General features: G+C 44.1%; 1 protein-coding gene across 24 annotated transcripts in view; it reads left to right on the top strand.

The window, feature by feature from the left end:
- celf2 (cugbp, Elav-like family member 2) overlaps nucleotides 1–18678 on the top strand; it is a 218868-nt gene that overhangs the window by 189316 nt on the left and 10874 nt on the right. For 4 of the 24 annotated variants that reach the window (XM_061030471.1, XM_061030472.1, XM_061030477.1 and 1 more), the window contains 4 exons: nucleotides 608–844; nucleotides 2873–2936; nucleotides 10857–10991; nucleotides 15683–15808. In XM_061030471.1, coding sequence (XP_060886454.1) covers nucleotides 608–844; nucleotides 2873–2936; nucleotides 10857–10991; nucleotides 15683–15808 — 562 coding nt within the window. Of the gene's footprint in view, nucleotides 1–607; nucleotides 845–2872; nucleotides 2937–10856; nucleotides 10992–15679; nucleotides 15809–18678 lie in introns of all 24 variants that reach the window. The other 20 variants (XM_061030480.1, XM_061030497.1, XM_061030479.1 and 17 more) reach the window with 16 other exon arrangements.

Below are 18678 nucleotides of genomic sequence, written 5' to 3' on the forward strand. Positions count from 1 at the left end.
ACTTTTTCCTTCCTCTCTTTGCTGATGTAAAGTTTGTTAATAATGAACCGTGTGTTGTGTTGTTGGGCTCGTGTGTGTGTGTGTGTGTGTGTGTGTGTGTGTGTGTGTGTGTGTGTGTGTGTGTGTGTGTGTGTGTGTGTGTGTGTGTGCCTCGTAAAATCCTTAATTTTTTTGCCTTTATTATAATCTTTTAGTGCATTCATCATTTTTATGTTGAAGGTGTTTTCTACCTGCTGTAGTCATCATGAAGTGTGCAAACAGAAACATAAATCCCTAATTATTTCTCTCTCCTCTCCCCTCCTTCTATCCTCTCACTTCCTCTCCTCTCCTCTCCTCTCCTCTCCTCTCCTCTCCTCTCCTCTCCTCTTCTCTCCTCTCATCTCCTCCTCTCCCCTCCTTCTATCCTCTCACTTCCTCTCCTCTCCTCTCCTCTCCTCTACTCTCCTCTCCTCTCACCATCTCCTCTCCTCTCCTCTCCTCTCCTCTACTCTCCTCTCCTCTCCTCTCCTCTCCTCTCACCATCTCCTCTCCTCTCCTCTCCTCTTCTCTCCTCTCCTCTCCTCTCCTCTCCTTTCCTCCTCTCCTTTCCTTCTCTCCTCTCCCACAGGGCTGCTCGTCTCCCATTGTGGTGAAGTTCGCCGACACACAGAAGGACAAGGAGCAGCGGCGTCTGCAGCAGCAGCTGGCGCAGCAGATGCAGCAGCTGAACAGCGCCACCACCTGGGGGAGCCTGACGGGCCTGGGGGGCCTCACTCCGCAGTATCTGGCTGTAAGGAGAGCCGCCGCGTCGCCCACCATCACCTCCTCCTCCCTTTACTGCAGCCCCATGGCCAACGCCGCTGCAGTCAGTGCCCCAACCGAAAACACACAACTTTTAAAGAATCCTTAAATGACTCCTCCTCCCTCTCCTCCTTCACCCTTTCTCCCTCTCATTTTGAACTCCTCCTTCAGTCTTCCTCTGCTCCTTCCTCCTCTGGGACACGAGCGCAGCAGGAAATGAGGTTTCTGAATGAGGTCTGAGGCCGCCAGGAGCCAAAGATCTGTGTTCAATATTTAAAACATGTAACAGTAAGGATCCAGCCTCCTTTCCTGATTCTCAAGCTAACTCTTCAAATTCTCAAATGAAAGAAGCGTTAAGTTCGACTTTTTTTTTATAGAGAAAAATAAATAAATAAAATCACATTTTGGCTTCTGTACCTGAACCTCCTGTACCTTCTGTACCTGCACAACACGGGGACAAAAAGAAAAATGTATATTTATCTATCTCTACATATCAAACATATATCTAAGGCAAGACAAGGCAAGTTTATTTGTGTCGCACATTTCAACAACAAGGCAATTCAAAGACATCAAAAGTATCATGACAGAGGAAAGAAAAGAAACATTAAAATAGAAAATTAAAAAATCACTGAAATTATTAAATCTGAAAATATGTTCAAATAAAAATAATTAAATAAATAGATAAATAAATAAATATAAATAAATAAATATAAATAAATAAATGAATAAATATGAATAAATAAATACATAATAAATAAATAAATATAAATAAATAAAAGAATAAATAATAAATAAATAATAATAATGAAATTAAATTAATACATTTAAATAAAAAATAAATAAAGTAAAGAAATTAAAAGAGTTAAAAGAAAGATATCGGCCCCAAAAACATCAATGTCGGTATCGGCCCCAAAAATCCCACATCGGTCGGGCCTTAGTTTAAAATATGAACGTCATATTGGCCTTCTGTCTGATCTTTCAAAAAGTGGTCGCCCCGTCAAACAATCGGTGCTGCTTCTTTATTTTAAGCTCTTATTGTTAGTTTTGTTATTGTTACACAAACTCCTCGCTCTTCTTCAGCAGAATAAACCCCTCTGTTAGATGTCTTAAAGTTCGGCCGGTTGTCATAACTTTGAGGAATAATTGAGAGCGAGGCGACTTTCTGGAGCAGTTGTTGCGCAATATATCTCGCGCAGTAGTGGTAAATGTTTGTGCTCTTTAATGTGGGATTAGATGAAAGAAGTTTTAATCTGGGAGGGGGCCGGTTTGGAGCCCGAGGGAGTCCACTGATCCCCAATTTATGAAATCCCGCAGAAGAGGCTCGGCTGCACAGCATCTGAGGGCGCCATCGCTTGATTTGTTTGATTGGAGGATTTGCGTGTGGTTTTATTTTTGTTTGTTTGTAAGTTCAGAAACCTCATTTTCCTGCTTTGTCTTTTCCCCTCTTTAGAACCTCAGCTCTTTATGTTTTCTTTATTAACATCCCGAGATGTCTGTTTGATGCAAAGTGCAATTAGAACCTGTCGTTTTTCAAGGAGCGGGAAACAAGCTCAGACAAGCTCCCTCCTTTTTTTTAGCGGTTATTGATTTATCAACAGAGAGAAAATCTTCTTCCTCTGACTTTTTTTTGTTGAAAAGATGAAGCTCTAGTCTGGAGGAAAGAGAAGAAGAATAAAGTCACACCCACAATAGAAACAAGATGTTTAATTTGCCGTTAATTCTCGGTCTTTTTGAAGGATGAGGTTTTTCTGACAGCATCAGTATTCCACTTTTGTTTTGGAATCTAATTAGTCGGCTAAGATTGGAGCTTTCATGCTCAACTTGTCGGGAAGAATCGCGCTGGAATACAAACAGCGCCTGTGCTTAGAGGAGAGATCAAACTATATTAGCAGCTCATTTACTCATCGAGCGCTCAGGCAAAAAAGAAAAACCCACAATGCTAACCCGCTCATTTCACATTGAATAGACATGTTTGAAGCTCTTTGAATCCACCCTGCTCACTCTGTTTCTCCCTCTTCTTCTTCTGTTTCCCCCTCTCTCCCTCCTCCCCCCTCCTCCTCTTCCTCTCTCTCTCTCTTTTTCTTTCCATCAGTTGCTTCAGCAGGCGACCTCCTCCGGTAACCTCGGAGCCTTCAGCGGGATCCAGCAGATGGCCGGTGAGTCAAAAACCCGTTGCTAAACTCCCCCCTTCCTTCCCCGCCATCGACGGTGGCTAGTGGACTCCTTTTGTTGTCGTTCCCCTCTCTTGTTATTTTCTTTCTCTCTCGCACACTTGGAACCAAAGAGCATAAGAGATGAACTCGCGTGGTGGAGTGAAGAGAGCTCTTTGCCCCCAGAAGATTTATTAACTGTTGCTAAGAATTGTCTTGATCTTTTAATGAGGCCAGACGAGAGCTGTGCCCTGGGCGTGGAGCGGTGTAGCACCGAGGCTTTGCAGGGGGATGGATGAATCACAGAGAAGGAGGGAAGAGGGGGAAAAAGAGAAAAAGAGAAAAATAGTTTAAAGTGGACTCCTTAGGTGGAGATCTTGCTCTGCAGGATGGCGCCATCTACTGCTCTCTTCCTGCTCAGGGTCTGTGCCATCTGTCTTCTGCAGCCTCCATGTTTGCTTTTTAAGAGGATCTGCAGGTTTACGGCTGATTCCATCACTTTTAAACATGAGCTCTGCTTTGTTTTTCACATTTTTGGGGGTCTTATAGTACAAATGCTTTGGGATGCTCGTGTAGATTGCTTCATCTTGCAGCCTTGAAACATGCAGTAACGGTTATGACTTCATCTTGAGGGGGGAAATGTGCAGAATTAAAGCCTTTAAAGGTGTTTGTTTTTTTGTCACTGACATGCTCAGAGTGTTTTCAAAAACATTACAGGAATCATCCCTACAAAGACAAACCCAAGATGTTTTTTTTCCCAGCTGTTAAACTGCTCGCCTCACTACCACCAAACTCCATTCACAAAACAAACGATTTTACAACACGGGAGTTATTGAACACTCGGGGGTCAAAGTTCACCGCTGCTGCTAAAGCTTAGCTTCTTTGTCTTACTGTTAACTTTGGTGTTTTAAATTCACCATAAATCAGCATGATGACACAAAATGGTAACTGATTAATGCGGAGGAACATCAGCAACTCTTTTGTTTTTCAATAAGGTAAAATGACTGTTTTTGCCAATGCAGTCTGGTCGCTTTGAAAAGTGCGATAAAAAGTATCTTACGGACGCCTGAGCTGAGTGGATAGTTTGCACGCTCAGGTCTAAATTCGACCTTTCCTACTTTTTCTTTCGCCCCGATTTCCGACTCGATCCACGTCCCATCTCTCCGATGAAGGCCCAAAATAACCCAAAAATAAATCTTAAAAAAAAAAGCCTCTTACATGAACTTAAAGGTCTTTATCTGGGTCTCATTTGGTGGGAAGCATCCTTTGAAGGAAGCAGCCTAAGAAGGATGGCACACTACAAAAATGAGTGCGTCTCTTCCCTCCTCTCCTCTCCTCTCCTTCTCTCCTCTCCTTCCCTCCTCTCCTCTCCTCTCCTTCCCTCCTCTCCTCTCCTCTCCTCTCCTCTCTTCTCTTCTCTTCTCCTCTCCTCTCCTCTCCTCTCCTCTCACTTCCTCTTCCCTCCTCTTCTCTCCTCTCCTCTCCTGTCGTTCCCTCCTCTCCTGTCGTCCTCTCCTCTCCTCTCCTCTCCTCTCCTCTTCCCTACTCTCCTCTCCTCTCCTCTCCTCTCCTCTCGTTCCCTCATCTCCTGTCGTTCCCTCCTCTCCTCTCCTCTCCTCTTCCCTCTTCTCCTCTCCTCTCCTCTCCTCTCCTCTCCTCTCCTCTCCTCTCCTCTCCCCTCTCATTCCCTCCTCTCCTCTCACCTCCTCTCCTCTCACTTCCTCTTCCCTCCTCTCCTCTCTTCTCTTCTCTTCTCTTCTCCTCTCCTCTTCCCTCCTCTCCTCTCCTCTCCTCTCCTCCTCTCCTCTCGTTCCCTCCTCTCCTCTCACCTCCTCTCCTCTCACTTCTTCTTCCCTCCTCTCCTCTTCTCTCCTCTCCTCCTCTCCTCTCGTTCCCTCCTCTCCTCTCACTTCCTCTTCCCTCCTCTCCTCTCTTCTCTTCTCTTCTCTTCTCTTCTCCTCTCCTCTTCCCTCCTCTCCTCTCCTCTCCTCCTCTCCTCTCGTTCCCTCCTCTCCTCTCACCTCCTCTCCTCTCACTTCCTCTTCCCTCCTCTCCTCTCCTCTCCTCTCTTCTCTTCTCTTCTCTTCTCTTCTCTTCTCTCCTCTCCTCTCCTCTCCTCTCCTCTCGTTCCCTCCTCTCCTCTCCTCTCCTCCTCTCCTGTCGTTCCCTCCTCTCCTGTCATTCCCTCCTCTCCTGTCGTCCTCTCCTCTCCTCTCCTCTTCCCTCCTCTCCTCTCCTCTCCTCTCCTCTCCTCTCGTTCCCTCCTCTCCTGTCGTTCCCTCCTCTCCTCTCGTTCCCTCCTCTCCTGTCGTTCCCTCCTCTCCTCTCCTCTCCTCTCCTCTCCTCTCCTCTCCTCTCGTTCCCTCCTCTCCTCTCCTCTCCTCTCCTCTTCCCTCCTCTCCTGTCGTTCTCTCCTCTCCTCTCCTCTCCTCTCCTCTCCTCCCCTCCTCTATTAACCCAGTTCCTTATTAATCTGAGCCTTGAGCCCACTTTTAAATGTTGAACAAGATAAAATCTGTCTTTAAGAAACAGGCTGGCTTTAAAATGGAGGTTAAATTAGACTTTGAGAAGCTCTCTTCATCTCTTACTTCTCTTTTTCTTTTACCACTTTTTCTTTTAATCCTCTTTTTTTTGCAGATTTCTCACACCCTCTTCAAATCACAGTTTCTTCATCTCACCTTTCTTCGCCTCCCTGCAGCCTTCTCACTTTTCTCTTTTCTACCCTCCTCCTCCTCCTCCTCCTCTTCTCTTTTTGTTCTTCTTCTATCCTTCTGTGAGTTTTTTTTTAAGTGAAGGTGTCAGCTGTAGATTGCACGCTTTTTGTGTAAGAAAAACAGGATGAAAAAATCAGCGGGGGAACTTTTAACAGATCGTGAGCGTGATGGGAGGTTTTTAAAAAGTGGCGATTCTTGTCTTGTGTCCTCAAGTGTTCTGTCGTTTTTTTTTCCCTCGAGTTACGACGCCTTGCAATCTCCCGGTGGCTGATTTGAATTTCTGCACAGTCTGCAGTCGGGCGGCGGCACAAACACACTCTCACACGGATAAATAGGCTCTGGGATTTGGAACGACGAGCGAGTGACGGTGTCTGAATCTGGAGATCTTTTGGTCCTCCATCTGCGACAGAACGAGAGAGGGGGGGCGAGCGAGCGAGAGAGAGAGGGAGAGAGGGGGTGAGAGAGAGAGAAAAAGAGGGAGAGAGAGAGAGAGAGAGGGGGCGAGCGAGCATTAGTGATTGGCAGGAGATGTGACACAGCTGAATGACATCTGGTCCCAGTCTTTAACACGACGAGCTGCAGAGCTGAGAGGCTTCAATTACACCAATGAGCATTCAATTAGACGCAGCCAACGCCAGCCTGGCGCAGCCCGGCGCTGCCATACACGCTACACACACACGTTTGTACTCACACACACTCGTACCATCTGCACAGCCCGGATACTCCGACTCTGATGTTGGAAGCAGATAATATTTGTTTCATACTGTCTCTCTTTCTCTCTCCGTGCGGCCTCATCTCGACTTTATCCCCCTCCCTCCCTCTAACACGGTTATTTTTAACCAGCCGGCTCCTCCTCCTCTTCTTCTAACTGACGAGAAAATGTTCAATGAGCGAGATAACCTCCGACAAACACACAGAAGACACAAGTGTAGAGCTGCTTAAGGAAAGAGGGAAGACGACAAAGTAAAGAGAGAGGAGAAGAAAAGGAGGTGAGAATATAAAAGTAGAAGAAGAAGAAAGAAGTTGAAATAGAAAAAGCAGGAAAGGAAAGTAAATTAGACCCCTAAAAGAGGATGAGAGGTAGGAGGACGTAGGAAACGAGGGGAGGAGGAAGAGGCCGGAGAGTTTCAGTCAGTGTATAAGAAGTGAGAAAATGAAAGATACAATTACAGGAGGAAGAAAAGAAAGTGAAATAAAAATTTGAAGAGAAATGAAAAGTAAAGAAAAAGGAAAAAAACGGGAAGCAAAATAGGACGGAGGAGAGAAATCCTTTTCATGAAGGGGAGGAGATAAGAAAAGGAACCAGGGAAGGAAAAGATGAGCAGGGACACTCATAAAGGAAAAGGGAAAAAGAAGAGTAGAAAATGAAACTGAAAAAAAATAAAGTAAGAAAGAAAGAACGGGAAAGGAAATGAAAAAGCAGAAGAGAGGAAATAAGGGAAGGACAAATCTGAAGGAAAATTGAATAAAAAGTGAAGAAAGGAAAAGAGGAAGTACAATTTGGAGGGAAAATAAAAAAGACAAAAATAGAGGAGAGGATGTTGGAATCAGGGAGAGGAAGAAGAGAAATGTTTGAAAGAGAACGAAGGAAAGAAAAGAAAATCCAGATGAAGTAGAAGAGCAGGAACACAAAGGCACTCTAACTCTCTACAGTAAGTGCTTCTTTATATTGTGAACGTGTATAAGCGTTATCGACGACATCGTTGTGCCTCTGTGGTCTTTTTCACAAACACACCGAGCAGACAAGTGCAGCAAAATAAACCTCTCCTTTATACTCCAATAAAGAGCCATGAAGAAGAGCCTCTCCTCATGAACAGCCTTCTTCTTCTTCTTCTTCTTCTTCTTCTTCAGCGCAGAACCAGCAGCTCTGTCGTCTTCCCTCCCCCCCCCCGCCTCAAAGAAAGAAAAAAAAAATCAAAGTAGAAAACACTGTCTGAATAAGTGTGACATTCGAGCGCGCAGTCCCAGAACATGAACTCAAAACACTTGTAATCCAATAAAGCTTCTGGTGCATCCTGGGAAAGTTGGAGACGATCGCCGTGAAAAACAGGGATGTGGATTTTCAGCTTCGGCGCTCTCCTAGCTTAGCGTGCCGCTTCTCCTCTCATCCACAAACACTTCCTGTCTCTCTTCAGCGGCAAAACTCACCAGAAAAAAATAACTTAAAAATATCTTTCCCAAATGTTCCTGCTGAGCCTGTCAGTCGCACAAATTAGCAATTTTGTTTTGTTATCGTGTTTTGATTTGACCCTGGTAGAAAACACATGACAGCCTGTTTACCCCGCTGCAAGCTGAGGTCATCTACTGCATCATCCCCCCCTGAGCATTTTCATATACTCCTTTTTTCTTCTACATTTAATGAACCAATCAGAGCTGAGGTGAATCCAGCCAGCTGTTGTCATTGGCTGTCGTTCTTGTCTGGGTTGAAGGATATCTCTGTTTTTTTTTTTTTTAAATCACCACAGCGTCAAACGAGACGGCTCTTCTTATTCATGGCGTCTTCTTGTTTGTGTGTGTCTTGTGTGTGTTTTTGAGCGTGTGTGTGTGTGTGTGTGTGTGTGTGTGTGTGTGGGTGTGTGTATTTCCATGGTACTGTATATACACATCCAAACTGTATATACGACACATACACCTCACATTGACAGTGTCCACCCTTTAAATCTTAACAAAGCTCATTGGTCAGAGGAAGCTCCTGCGTGGTAAGAACGACTCATTCTGTTTTTCTTTATGAGGATTTACTCCACACACACACACACACACACACAGTCACACACACACACATATTCATGCAGCGAGGTGAGAGGTGGAGATGTACTCACAGACGATGTTTCACAGCCTTTGCTTCACCGTCATTCGGGTGTTGCCGTGTAGTCATTAATTATGCTTAAGTACAGGCCTGTATGCTAATCGCAGCGAGCAGAGTTCAGCCTGCAGGTGTCCCGAACTACAGTTCACATTATAATCACTGAAAAGCTAAAAAGTCTCAGTAATGTGCTTGCTGTGATTAGAGCCTGACTGATATCGACAGGGCGCTGATGTCTGCTTATTACAGATATTTCAGCGGGGGCAGATTTCAGTGCTTGATTTTGTTTTGCAACTTTCGGCTCTTACCCCCCCCCCCCCCCCCCCCCCCCCATATTTAAAATCATAACAATAAACCTGCCCGCCTAGTGTTTGGGATATTGCAGTTTTTAACTTAATTCATATTTTGGGTGTAGATACCGAGCACATCTTGTACCTACAACCGGCTCTCTTTTGAATCCACCAGACTCCATTGACAAAAACGTTAATTTTAGCTTGCAGTATGTGGGAGTTGCTTGTCTACAGATTCCTTTTTTTTAACTTCTTTTTTTTATGTTTGTGTCATATTGGGTTTTGAAATGAATGTAACTTAAAAAAAAAAAAACAGCCAATCAAGGGAGGGGGTAGACCAGCAACTCCTGTGTTCATCAAGTCAGAAAGAAAGAATGGAAAAGGAAATGAAAAAGACAGAAGAGAGGAAATAAGGGAAGGACAAATCTATAAAGTGAAGAAAGCAAAAGGAAAAGAGGAAGATAAAAAACACAAATAAGAGGAAAGGATGTTGGAAACAGGGAGAGGAAAAGTCCAGAAGAGGAAGAGGAGAAATGTTTGAAAGAGAACGAAGGAAAGAAGAGGAAAGGAAAGCCAGATGAAGTAGAACAGCAGGAACACAAAGGTTAATTTTACCTTGCAGTATGTGGGAGTTGCTTGTCTACAGCTACCTTTTTTTTTTTACTTGTTTGTGTCATATTGAGTTTTTAAATGATCCATTTTGATACAAATAATATTTTTGTAACTAAAAAAAAAACAGCCAATCAAGGGAGGGGGTAGACCAGCAACTCCTGTGTTCATCAAGTCAGAAAGAAAGAATAGAAAAGGAAATGAAAAAGACAGAAGAGAGGAAATAAGGGAAGGACAAATCCGAAGGAAAATTGAATAAAAAGTGAAGAAAGCAAAAGGAAAAGAGGAAGTACAATTTGAAAAAGACAAAAGGAAAAGAGGAAAGGATGTTGGAAACAGGGAGAGGAAAAGTCCAGAAGAGGAGAAATGTTTGAAAGAGAACGAAGGAAAGTGGGAAAAAGTGGGAGTTGCTTGTCTACAGCTACCTTTTTATGTTTGTGTCATATTTGGTTTTTAAATGATCCATTTTGATACAAATAATAGTTTTGTAACCTAAAAAAAAAACAGCCAATCAAGGGAGGGGGTAGACCAGCAGCTCCTGTGTTCATCAAGGTATAAATGGTAAAAATGACTGTTTTGCAAATGGAGTCTGGTGGCTCTAAAGGGAGCAATGAAACTCAAACTCAAATGTCTATTTGGTAGCAGTCTACCAAAGAAATCGTAAAACTTTTCATACCTATTAGTCATTTGGGTGTCTTTAAGCAGGTTTTTTAAAATAGGAGCGTAATGCTCGTGTTAAACGGGGACTTGAAAACCAACTGAAACCTTTAAAAAGAATTAGCTTTCATTGATCGTTAGCACAGGCGTTAGCCTTCTAGGGTGATTTCCATCTGTTTTTTTTTTAAGCAGATGTTTAAAAGGAGCACCCAAAGGCACCCTTCACCACTCTTAAATTTCAATATCCACCCCGTTCAGAGTCCCATATCAGTCAGGCTCTAATCATGGTTTTTATCGACCAATTAGTTGTCTGTTTTTTTTACGATGAACATCTGAGCTGAGCGTAGAAGGAGAAGGAGTCAAATTGAGAGTGATATAAAAGGCAGGAAAAGATAATATATGTAGTCGAGGAATGTTGTTTTTTTTCGAGTCTTCTCCACCGAGCTCTCCTCTAAAGACAGAAAAATATAGGTTTTACTAAATCGCAGATCATTCCTGCCCTGCAGAGACGAGAGAAATGCACCAAACCCTAAACACTGCAGCAGCTGCTTTTGACTGATTTGAACACATGTGGGACTTATTAGTGAAATCAGCTTCTGTAGTGTTTTTGTCTTCACACACTGCAGACTCTTCACAAAGAAAACACTGAAGTTGTTTTTTAAAAGATGGAGCAAGAAAAAGTTACAGCGCAGGCACACACACACTGTTGTTCTCTGTGAAACCTCTGGGACGCCAGGCAGCTAACTCAGTCTCCAGTCCGGTCCAGCCAAGGCGGGACCCCGGCCTCGCCTCGCCTCGCCCTCAGCCTCGCTCCCTCAGGTTTGACACCACCCTCTCTGGCTCCTCTCTCCAGGTATGAGTGCTCTGCAGTTGCAGAACCTGGCCACTTTAGCAGCGGCGGCGGCAGCGGCCCAAAACTCGGCCAGTCCCTCCACCGCAAACCCCCTGTCCTCCAGCGCCGCCTCCCTGGGAGCGTTGGCCAGCCCAGGTAACATCGCAGTCACTCAGGCCGGGGGGGGGCGTCCGACGCCGTGGGGGAGGGGGGCCGACGCCTGCCTACGTCCTCCGCTCTGCACCGTTAACCATTACCAGTGTTGTCGCCCCCCCACCACCACCACCACCACCCCCATGATCCCGGCACTTCACCACCGCCATCACTGAACCCATCTACCAATCATCGTTGCCGAAAAAAAAACATCACCATCGTCATTCTGGCACGTCGCCATGGTGTGTGTACCCACCCGTCTCCATGTAGACGCCATGCTGTGTTGTTTGATGCACTGCCTACCTTGCGTCCCACTGTCTTTGAACCCCTCACGTCCTCACCATGTGACCACCACGCCACCACCGTGTCATACACGCACTGTATATGTGTGCGCGTGTGCATGTATGTGTGTGCTTCAATGTGTCCGTCTGGTACAGATCAGTGTGTTGTCGTTTTGTGTGTTTTTTAGTGTCTGCAGCTGTAGAAACTTTGAGCCGCTGTGTTTCTTCCAGGAGGCGGGGTCTGTTTGCACCTGTTTGTGTGTATGTGTGTGTATATAGGTGTGTGTGTGTGTGTGTGTATATAGGTGTGTGTGTGTGTGTGTGTGTGTGTGTACTTATGGTGGAGGAGTTACTTTTTGGACATTCTTGTATTTTCAAACCGAGGTCCTGTCGTTTATACGTTTGGGTCTAAATGAAAGGATGCTCGGTTGATTGCTTCAGCCTGCAGCTGCAACGCCGGCGCTAACGGCTGCAATGTTGAAACCTCGACCTGATCAAAGAACGACCACTAAAAGTTTTTGTTTTTCCCACTGACAGGCACCGATTGTTCTTTTCAAGGATCCCCACAGAGACAGAATCAGAATCAGAATCGGGGTTTATTATCAAGTACATTTACACATAAAGGAATTTGACTTGGTGTATTTGTGCTAAACAATTAACAAGGAAATAAAGCAGAACAACAACTTAAACAATACAGAATAAGAAGCTATTACAATATATAAAATAGAATTTAAAAATATAAAAAATAAAAAACACAAAATGTACAAAAGGTGCAGACTTAAAATCGACTTTTTTTGACACCAGGAACAAGAACTGAAACCGCTCTCTTTAAAGCCGCCAAACACACTTTACTAAACCACTAACTGCAGCTACATGGTCGTTCTCTTGTGTGTGATTCTGGTTTTTAAAATGTTAGGTTCAGATATAAAACAACACATGTAACACAAACTATCACAAAAAAAAAAAAAGATCAACCGAGGTAGCGGTAGACGAGCAACTCCAGCGTTCCTCAAGTTAAATTTAGTGTTTTGTGTCCGGTGGCTTTGAAGAGAGCGATGTAACGGTTATTCTCGGCAGGGAATACTTTTGGTAAAATTACCTGGCTTTATATGTGATTTTTTGATCCAGCAGATGTCGCCCTTGAGCACCAGCATGAAACCAAAACAACTCGCGCTGCATTGTTGTGTTAGCATGCTAATGCTAGTGATCTTTATTATGCTCGTATCTTCACACTGCATGTAAATTTACCTGAAATGAGCGTGATCTAGAAACACAGTTAAGCAGTGAGTACAGTATGTTATTCTTCTTTTCTCTAGTCCCTCAATTAAACAACTTTTATACACGAGGGGAGGAGTCAGCCGGCCGTCCGGGCGATGTAAACAAAGTGAAGATAGGACTCTGAAAACTCTGAAAACATCACAGACAGTGGGACTCGGGTGTTACACCCATTGTAGACAGTCATGACTCACAGAGTTATTTTCAGAGGATATACTTGATTTCTATATTTAAGTGTGAATCACATATAAAGACTTTAAAGGAAACAATCCGAGTCCGTCAGTGGCAAACACAAACGCTTTTATTGGGCGTCGGGTGATTGTGTGATGAAGTTACAGCCCATTTCAACGCTTCAAACTACTCAAACAACTTTCAAACTTTCAGCTCTCTGATGTCATTTAGGCCTCAAATGAAAACATTAGAAGGGGGCGCCTGGTTTAAAAATCTCAAGACTTCTCCTTTAAGAACCCAGAGGATGATGTTTGAACTTGACTGAGGTTAAATATCACAACCTCCACACTCTCTACTTCCTCCTCCTTCATTCTCTCCTCTCAGTCCTGCTTCCCCCTCTCTCCGTGTGTTCCTCCTCGTTGCCCTCGTCTTTTTTCCCGCTGCCCTCCTTTTGACAAGCTCCCTGTTTCTGCTCCATCATCCCCCCCCCCCCCCCCCCCCCCCTCCTCCCTTTCATGTCGGCTCGGCCTCGCTCCAGCAGCCGTGTTTTTTTTTTTTTTTTTACTGTCTTCTTTTGGAGCACACTCCCGACAGAGCATGATTATGAAACCCCCCCCCTCCTCCCTCCTTCCTTCATCCCCCTCTCTCTCGTCTTCCTCCTTCATGTTAACACTAACACCGCTTCCATCCCACTTCCTACCAGCCCGTTCTTGTCTCGTCTCTCTCTTCCTCTCCTCACTTATTCTCTCCTCACTTCTCACCTTCCCCAGCCTCTCTCTCTCTCTCTCTCTCTCTCTCTCTCTCTCTCTCTCTCTCTCTGACTCTGAATGTCACACCAACCTTGAATAGTACACACTCAGGTGGAGCTACTCGGTGTGATGAGTGGCGCTTTACTGCATGTGTCAATGAAATGGAAAACGTCACAGAGGTTTGATAAATATAGACCGCTCTGCATGGATACAGACAAGCTTCTTTTTTTTTTTTTTTTGCACATTTTAAAATGTTTCACCATTTCTTAATATCCAAAGAGCTCCAACCTCGCTTTGATGAGGTCAAAGGTCAATGATCAGACTCAGTCTTGAGTTGTCCACCATCTCACCCGTCACCTCCACCGACACAGTAGTTCAAGTGTGTGTCCTAAGTGTGTGCGTACTTGAGTTTGTGTCCACTGTGTTTGTGTGTTGTTTCTGTGTCAGTGAACATTTTTAAACCAAAAAAGAGTCTCACACAAAAAAGTTTCACGGTTACTAAAAAAAAAAAAGTCTCTTCTCTTGATTGTGCTCCCGCCTTTCTGTCCAACACGTCTGCTTCTTCTTTTTGATGCTCGCTGTCTTTTCTCTTCTTGAATGCGATCACCTTGAACGCAGCGATGCTTCTTCTCTGTACCTGCTTTTTCAGAACAAAAAAAAAAGAAACAGCTCTCTTCTTTGAAACCATGGTCGTGCTTTCATCCCCGGGTGTGATTATACACCTGGGGGTTATTTTATTTTGAAGGGTCAAGGTGTCGCACATGATTGGATTAATGAAAGGGGGCTGCATGATCCTTCATGGCCCAGGCTGCAACAACGTTTAAATGACGAGTTATTTAACATGTATCTTGTTTGAAACTGCACCAAAGTCCAGCTGACCCTCCACAATGTCGACTCAGTGAGTGAGCAGCACAGACACAACTTTGTAGCGGGAGTCGGCCATTGTTGTTGTAGTCCACCTACTCGTGCATGGCTCGAGATTTGAACTGAAATGCTCTTCAGTGCGTTGAGTCTCCCTCTCGAGTTTTTTGAGGCGACAGAAGCGGTGCCGGTTTCCAAATATCTCGCACCGTGAAACCCGTTTTCAAAACTTTCATGCACCTCAATTCAAATTCAAATAACTTTATTTATCCGTTATAAGTGGTTAAAAGAGTGGTGTTGAATGAATATGACTCTGTTGCACGTTGCACCTACCTTTGCACAATTAATGCCGCGTTTTGCACTAAAGAAAATTCTAATAGAGCCCCCGTCTTTCACCGACTTGAGGACTTAACCTCCTTCTAAGAATACAGATCCTCAAGGCCGGCAGCCCGTTCTCTCAGTGTGCTGATACATGTTGGGACGAGTCGTACTTTCTGTTTGAACTCGACCTCGTGTGTGAGTTTGTTTTTATACTAACTGAGTAAGAAAAACCTTCACCTCACCTCTAGGAAACGTACGATTTGTGAAAATGCTTTTATAACACATCTTCTTCTTTCTCTCCTACTTTCACCTCTCTCCTTATCCTCTCTCTCTCTCTCTCTCTCTCTCTCTCCTTATCCTCTCTCTCTCTCTCTCTCTCTCTCTCTCTCTCTCTCTCTTTACTCCCTCTCTCTGTCTCTCTCTCTCTCCTTCATCTCTCTCTCTCTCTCTCTCCTTATCCTCTCTCTCTCTATCTCTCCTTATCCTCTCTCTCTCTCTCTCTCTCTCTCCTTATCCTCTCTCTCTCTCTCTCTCTCTCTCCTTATCCTCTCTCTCTCTATCTCTCCTTATCCTCTCTCTCTCTCTCTCCTTATCCTCTCTCTCTCTCTCTTTACTCCCTCTCTCTGTCTCTCTCTCTCTCTCTCTCTCTCTCTCTCTCTCTCTCTCTCCTTATCCTCTCTCTCTCTTTACTCCCTCTCTCTGTCTCTCTCTCTCTCTCTCTCTCTCTCTCTCTCTCTCCTTATCCTCTCTCTCTCTCCTTACTCCCTCTCTCTGTCTCTCTCTCTTTCTCTCTCTCTCTCTTTTTCTCTCTCTCTCTCTCCTTATTCCCTCTCTCTCTCCTTCATCTCTCTCTCTGTCTCTCTCTCTCTCCTTCATCTCTCTCTCTCTTTCTCTCTCTCTCTCACTCTCTTGCTTTCTCTCTCTTTCTCTCTCTTTCTCTCTCTTTCTCTCTCTCTCTCTCTCTCTCTCCTTACCTCTCTCTCTCTCTCTCCTCCCTTCATCTCTCCCTTTGTTACCCATCTCTTTCCCGCAGCAGCGGGCACCACAGCCAGCTCCAACGCCGGCGCCATGAACTCTCTGACCTCTCTGGGCACCCTGCAGGGCCTGGCAGGCGCCACTGTGGGCCTGAACAACATAAATGCACTAGCAGGTAGCATCAACAGTGAGTATTCACCCTGCCATCATCAGCCACTCCACCTCCAACCTACACCGTCACTTCCTCTTCATACACACCCAGCGGCAACATCACTGCAAAACAAAAAAAAACAACCTGAGAGTCGATGCAGAGAGACGCAGAGTCACAGGAACCAAACAAGGCTGGAACAGAGATCGACTTATGATGGCTTATGAAGCGTTTGAAATCTCTCATTTTGAATCTATTTTTAGAAACAAGGAGTCTCCTTTAAATCAACATAAAGGTTGTTTTTTTTCTTTCTTTAAAAAATCCAAAATGCTTCATTAGATAAATAAACCAGAGTAAATTCAACAATCCATGCAGCAACTGGAAGATTTTATTTGGCATTTATATTTTGACTTTTGAGGTTTTGACTAATCCATAACTTTTTTTTAGTCTGTATTTGAGGAAACCGAAAAGATTGAGATCTCAGATATTGACAAAACATTAGAAGACGTAAAGATTTAAAAGAATAAAAAGCACGACGAACACATTCTGAACTCTGCTTGTTTGCTTCTTCCTGCCGTCTCTCTGCACCGCACTAAATAATCTGTCTTCACTCTCTCAATGACGGCTTTCTTATTTATTCATCTGACGGAAAAACATCTCATCCATCCATCCCTCCTCCATCTCTCCATCCATCCCTCCTCCATCTCTCCATCCATCTCTCCATCCGCTTCCTGGTTGTGTGCGGGTCGTGCTTGCTGTTAAAGTGCTGCTGCGTCTCTGTCTGGGCAGAGCTGGCGTGCTGATGTCACTTCCCTCAACGTCATTGTTTCACATGTTGTTTTATTGTCTGAACACGGGGTGATAAAAGGGCACATCAACTTTTTATCTAACTTCTAAAAGACTTCATAATGTTCTCTTAGGTGATTTAACAAAACAAAATTATTGTGATTACTTTTTTTATTTTTTTTATTTATTTTTAGAATCACACATTCACAGACATATTGTTAATTTGTGGTTAGACAATAGAGTGATTCCTCTTTTCACATTTTTGTTTCACAAGTTTATACAGAACAAAATAAATCAAATAGAAAAAAATAATAAAAAGAAAACAGAAAAAAATAAATAAAAAGACAAAAGACATGGGGCTGATTTTCCACAACAAATACAAAAACGAAGCATACAGCGTTTCATAACTAGAGGAACACCAGATTAAACAAAATGAGGGAGTTTAGGGGAGATATAGGATTAATCCAATTAATCCAGAGGTCCTGAAATGTATTTTTCTGAAGCTTCAGAGAAAAAGTGATCCGTTCCATTTTATAGATTTCATAAATCATACCAGTCTTTCACTTTCAATTGTGATTACTTTCATGACAATTCTCCTGCATGGAAATTTAGAAAAATTACAATTTTCCTGCAAAAAAAAGTGTGCAAGAATGAATTAAGCTTAAATTCCACCAGATGCGTTCTCGGTCTGTGATAGGTTTTTACTTTATTCAGTGTGAGTGCTTCCTCTGGCTCCGCCCCCCACGCTGTGTCTCAGCTCTGTCAGTCCGGAGCGCTCTGCAGCAGATACGCAAAGCTTCTAAGATAAAATAAGATAATCCTTTATTTATCCCACAGCGGGGAAATTTACAGTGTTAAGAGAAAAGAATGCAAACAAAAAGTGAACACAGTACAATTTAAATAAAAAAATAAAATAAAAAATGTACCAAAAATAGATAGATACCACAATATAGATTTTAAAAAAATAGATGAGCTGAGAGCTGCAGTTTTGACAAAAATGTAGTCAGAAAAAATGACTACTTCTATTTCAGCAGGATGCCGGAACAAATTAAAACATTATTTTCAGAATAAAAGACTCAGTTTTTCCAGTTCAGTGTGTGTGTGTGTGTGTGTGTGTGTGTGTGTGAGTGTGTGTGTGTGTGTGTGGGCTCCCCGCCATGTGTCCTGCCTCTGACCTCCGGGGAGACGGGCTGGGATCTTAATCAGAGCTGTTATTACAGCACAGATCCTGTACGAGCGGCCTCTTCCCTCCACATTATTCTCCTCTGACCTTTATGCTCCTCGGCTGGAGTAGCTGTATCCGCCGTGTAAATCATAAACGTGGAAACACACACACACACACACACACACACACACACACACACTTGTCTTTTAAAACGAAATGGGTCGCTCTAGTTCAGCATCCCATTTTTTTCCCCCGACTAACCCTTCTCCCCTCACTGCCCCCCCCCTCCTTATCACCCCCCCCTCCCACCACCAACCCGCCCTCATTTAAACACATCTAGGCCCTTAATTGAATTGCAAAGGTCACCGGTGCAATTATTCCTGAATAAATGAGTGACCTATAATCCGGAGCTCCGCGGTGATAATTTATTTCACTGTGTCTGACGGCGAGGCGACAGGACGCCGAGCCAATGTCAGAGCCCCCTCAGACAAGTTGCCCTCCGCCGTGATATTAAGCCGTTACAAGCAGCTAATGAGTGTTACTGCTGCGTTCCTTCACTTTTGAAACTAGACCACCGCCTGTTCTCCCCCCCTAACCCCCCCACCCCCCCACCCCGTCCTCGCTCCACGTGCCTGCTCCCTCCCTTAAAGTGAGACGTCAGACCGTTGTTGATGTTTAACCTCGCTCCTTTCTGAATGTATGGAAACGGAAATATGTCCATGTAGGGCAGTTATAAGAATTCTGTGATGCTATGCTAATGCTAATGCACATAATGTGAAATTCAGTATTCACCAGATTTGCAGATTTTTTTTTATCGATGTGTAGGCGCGCATTGCCGGTTAAATGTAGTGTCTAAGCTGTAATACAGCCTCCCGCCACTAGATGGGGCTGTAGCTCCCACTCTCCTGCCCGTATAGTATCACATAGGAGCATCTATTAATCCTAATCTGGGATTAGC

This window comes from Labrus mixtus, chromosome 22 (genome assembly GCF_963584025.1).
Source record: "Labrus mixtus chromosome 22, fLabMix1.1, whole genome shotgun sequence".
Classification (NCBI taxonomy): domain Eukaryota; kingdom Metazoa; phylum Chordata; class Actinopteri; order Labriformes; family Labridae; genus Labrus; species Labrus mixtus.